We start from the raw sequence: 4661 nt of genomic DNA on the forward strand, positions 1-4661 counted from the left end.
CACGGCTCGGTTGCTACGTAGCGACCGAGCTCGAGCCAAAGCTTGGTCGCTACGTAGCGACCGAACTCGAGCCAAAGCTTGGTCGCTACGTAGCGACCGAGCACACACATGGCTCGGTCGCTACATAGCGACCGAGCTCGTAGCGACCGAGCACGCACACGGCGACCGAGCTCTAGCCAAGCTCGGTCGCTATGTAGCGACTGAGCACGTACGCAGCTTGGTCGTTACGTAGCGACCAAACTCTCCCATAATGTCGATACGACACGAATCCATGCATTCTCGTCTACTCTTTAATGCTATCTCCCGTGAGCCATGGCTAAACCATTCTTTGTTTCTCATCACTCAAAGTCATCAGTCAAACTTTACGATAAAAACCGCGGGAAGTTTTTTTTTATCGAAGAAACCGTAATAAACGTTTCGAGTCAAAAATGGCCCAAAGAGACCTAAAACGTAGCTCGAAGCCCACTTACGATTTCTTAACCGAAGACCCATAAGCCTTATGACGGTTTATGCCTGGTTCGTAAGGCAAGATAAAGGTAAATTTTCCGCGGATAAATGTAAAGTTTCCGAAGATAATCACGAAGATCGGGAAAATTGGAGTATCTCCATTTTTGAGCTATGACGGCTTAAGGGGAGAAGGGAAAAGGCACAAACCGACCTAGGAGCAAGTATATAAGGAGTCCTAGGCGAGAGGCAAGGGGGACAGCAAAAAAAAACTTAGCAATTAGAGCGATTTAGGCAATTTTTTGTTTTTGTTATTCGAGTTGCGACTCAATTAGGTTTAGCGGCTTTAGGGTTTTAGAACCAAGAATCTCGCCGACAGATCTTGCAGCCCAGGCTCTTACCTTGTTGTAACGCTCAAACGCGAATTCGGAATAAGATCTACTTTGCTCTCTTTTCGATTTCTCATAATTTATCGTTTTTATTTCGTGTTCTGATTGCTTGGCGTGTGGTATTAGCAGATATCTGAGACCTCTGGGAAACTAGGGTTCTCCTACTTTCCTTATTTAAACGGAAATCGACAGTGTGAATTTTGGTTCCCACAGTTTAGCGCTAGAAGGAGGGGGAGGGGGTACAGATCAATCTAACTCTCAGCCACAACACGCTCGATCAGAAATGTCAACTGACAACACGAATAACATGCAAACTCCTCTCAACGGAGGAGGCAACGACAATCAAAACACTCTGGAAGCGGCCGTCTCCACGGCCAACGCAACTGCTAACGCCGCGACGCTCGAGGAGTTCAAAAAGATGTTCTCCGCCTACGAAAAGAGGTCGGAAGAACAGGACAAACTCGTGGATACCTTGACGAAAAAGGTCCAAACCTTAACGGCAAGGACCCGTGCTGTCCTCCCCCGTGGATCTACGAAAATCCGCATAAGAAAACTCGACTTCACAACCCCACTCGAAAGGCCTGGAACATCGCGGGAACGTCCTCTACCCCCTGCAAAGGACACAGAGGTCGATGAAGTCGAGCATGTCGACTTGGATCCCAGCATCGTCTCCAACGATACCGAGGACGACGCTGACAGACATCCAAGAAGAACCAGAAGCCGATTGGCTCGGGAGGGCTCCCCGTTCGAAAAACCAATGACGGAAGAAGAGGAAAACCTCTACTGGATCGAACAGGAGGAGCTGGCCAAGAAACAGGCCGAGATTACTCGCAGCAAACGCCGACAAGCTCGGAAATTTGCTGGCGAGAAATCGGACATACGCGACCTTCGCGACTGCATAACCAAAACTGCAGCGGAAGTAAGGGCCGTGAAATCCCAGATCCATCATGCTACCAGCGCTGCCCCAGAGATCGATAGACTGCTCGAGGGGGCTCGGAAGAAACCCTTCACCGCTCGCATCTCTGATACAAGGGTATCTGACCCAGGAAAAATCAAAGTACCAAAGTACGATGGTAGGACTGATCCTAAAGCGCACCTTCAGGCTTTCCACATCACGATGGGAAGGGCCAGACTGAAGGATAGCGAAAAGGACGCCGGCTACTGCCGTCTGTTCGTCGAAAATCTGGAAGGAGTGGCGCTCAAATGGTTCGCACGCCTTAAGCGAACCTCCATCGGAAGTTTCCGACAGTTCGCGTCGGAATTTCTCAAACAATACTCTATGTTCATAGATAGAGAAACACCCGATGTCGACCTCTGGAGTCTTTCCCAGAGGGAAGACGAACTCCTCCGTGAGTTCATAAGCCGGTTCAAGCTGGTTATGTCAAGGGTTAGCGGGATAAGCGACAAGGTGGCCATAGACGCACTCAGAAAAACGCTATGGTACAAGTCGAAATTCAGAAAATGGATAACCCTCGACAAACCACGGACCATCCAAGACGCCCTCCACAAGACAAAGCACTACATCATAATCGAAGAGGAAACAAAAATTTTGTCACAGAAGCATAAACTGACAAAGCCGTCCTCGACAGATGTAGATCAAAGGACGAAAAAGAAAAGCTCTCGTAACGATAAGTACGTCCATCACGAGGGGGAAGAACTCCAAGGGGCGCATAACTACGCGATCAATCCGGATCAAGGCCGAACCACGGGTAATACGTGGACTCGCAATCAAGGATACGATGAAAACACCTTCTGCAAGTTCCACCAGACCCGAGGGCACTCCAAGACTAACTGCAAAGTCCTGGGAGCGAGATTGGCTGCGAAGCTACTAGCTGGAGAGCTCTCCGAAGTAGCCAGCATAAAAGATCTCATCCTCGAGACCGATCGCCCTCCAAAGACGGACAGGAATCCGCCCGCGGAGAATTCCCCTCAAAGAAACCAATCAGGGGATAAACGCGGAAGAAGACCGGACGACAAAGGAAACGATAACAATCGTCGTAGAGTCAACATGATCATCGGAGGATCAAAGTATTGCAACAACACGGTCTCGGCCATCAAGGCTTACCAGCGAAAGGCTGAATCAAGTGCAAACTGGCCTACGTGGTCTCCTCCCCGAGACGGTCAAAACAACTCGATAACTTTCACGAGAGACGAAGCCGGCAGAATCGATGAACCTCACTGCGATCCACTCATCATAGATCTTATCATACGAGATCTGGAAGTTGCGAGAGTCCTCATCGACACGGAAAGCACGGTTAATGTTATCTTCTGTGACACTCTCAAACGGATGAACATCGAACTCGGGGAAGTTACCCCAACGCCAAAATCGCTGACGGGTTTTTCAGGTGAAGTATCGATGACTCTCAGATCAATCCAGCTACCAGTCATGGCCAAGGAAATCACAAAAATCGTCGATTTCGCGGTGGTCGATCATCCTGCCATCTACAACGTGATCATGGGAACCCTATGGCTTAACGCCATGAAAGCCGTTCCGTCTACATATCACCTCGGCGTCAAATTCCCGACCCCAGAGCGGGATCGCAGCCATCTGGGGTTGTCAGAAACAGTCGCGGCTTTGCTTTCTCGCTGAGCATAAGTTAAGAAAAATCACGACCACCGCGATGGCAACACGCAAACGCGCGAAGTTAACTCAGCCTTTGGCCAAAAACACTTCAAAGAGAGACAATTCGGACATCGAGACTCAACACGATTCTGAAATCAACGCTATGACTCAACCGGAAAACCCAGAAAAAACGTCGACCCTGCCACAGTCTCCACGATTAAGGCGGTCAGCACGGCAACAACCGCCGAGTAAGAACACTCGCGGCATAAAACAGAACTACGAGATGGCTTGATCCTCGAAAGAGGTACGTAGGCAGGTCGTCGAAAGACGAGTTCAGCTATCCCCCACTCTAAAATGGGGGGGGGGGGGGGGGGGGGTGGGTACGTATATTCGTATACTCACACGTTTTAAAAGATGCATCATTGTAATCGAGCTTTTTAAAACTTTTACTACAATACGCATTTTTCCGAATTCTTACGCTTCAGCTACGCAAAACGTTTCAAGACACGCTTAAAAATAAAATTCTACAAACATTAGACTCTTGTCAACGGTCTTATCTGGCATAAATCGCAAAAGCCTTCATTCTTCAAACACCTAAAACATATGTATAGTCTTCGAAACAACAGCGAGAAGTCGCCAAGTTAAATTCGAAACTCTGCAAACAACTGTCCGAACCCGACCATAAAAATCTCAAAGAGTATTTACACCCCACTCGTCGATTGGCCCCGACGAACACACCAGCCGTCTTAAACAAACGCAACCCGATCATTCTTCTGATCCTCGAACATCTAACACAAGAATAATAGCGCGCTACAAAAAAATCCGAAATTTTTGTCTAGCACTTCCAGTTGGCTTAAAAATTATCTCTGGAGAGATGCTCGATTCATGCCATACAAGTAATATAAGCCGAGAACCTATCGTAGACTTTAAATCGGTACGAATCAGGTTAAAATCGCAACAGAAAAATTGATCGCCGGCTAGTCACCACATAAAACCTTAAAACCAAAAGTAAACCTAGGTTTTGCCTTAAACCCAGCGCACTGGTCTCAAACATCTCAAGACATGATATCTAAAAATGATACGAGATCCTAAACCATGTCTTACCGTCCATATCTTAAAGTTCACGAAAACCTCGTAAAAGTAAACAAGCGACTTTTACGAAAAATCACATCTCAAGCGAACCACCAGATTGAACGTCTCGTTAGAAGTAAATATGAGACGACAACTCATATTTATTTCACATAATCAGAACAAGGTACTTTGAT

At 47.5% G+C, this 4661-nt stretch overlaps 1 protein-coding gene across 1 annotated transcript; it reads left to right on the forward strand.

The window, feature by feature from the left end:
• The first annotated feature begins 1116 nt into the window (after nucleotides 1–1116).
• LOC125585938 lies at nucleotides 1117–3423 on the forward strand. Its single transcript, XM_048755670.1, has 3 exons — nucleotides 1117–2455; nucleotides 2567–3178; nucleotides 3320–3423. Exons 1-3 carry the CDS (start codon nucleotides 1117–1119, stop codon nucleotides 3421–3423), a joined length of 2055 nt encoding a protein of 684 aa, XP_048611627.1.
• Nucleotides 3424–4661: the final 1238 nt, after the last annotated feature.

This window comes from Brassica napus, chromosome C4, assembly GCF_020379485.1.
Source record: "Brassica napus cultivar Da-Ae chromosome C4, Da-Ae, whole genome shotgun sequence".
In the NCBI taxonomy this organism is placed as follows: domain Eukaryota; kingdom Viridiplantae; phylum Streptophyta; class Magnoliopsida; order Brassicales; family Brassicaceae; genus Brassica; species Brassica napus.

Excerpts from the sequence above, each read along its gene's own strand:
- LOC125585938 (XM_048755670.1), top strand. The coding sequence starts at position 1,117 with ATGTCAACTGACAACACGAATAACATGCAAACTCCTCTCAACGGAGGA. Across the intron at positions 2,456-2,566 it reads GACGAAAAAGAAAAGCTCTC|GATACGATGAAAACACCTTC; the intron begins GTAACGATAAGT and ends CTCGCAATCAAG. Across the intron at positions 3,179-3,319 it reads ATCGCTGACGGGTTTTTCAG|CCGTTCCGTCTACATATCAC; the intron begins GTGAAGTATCGA and ends ACGCCATGAAAG.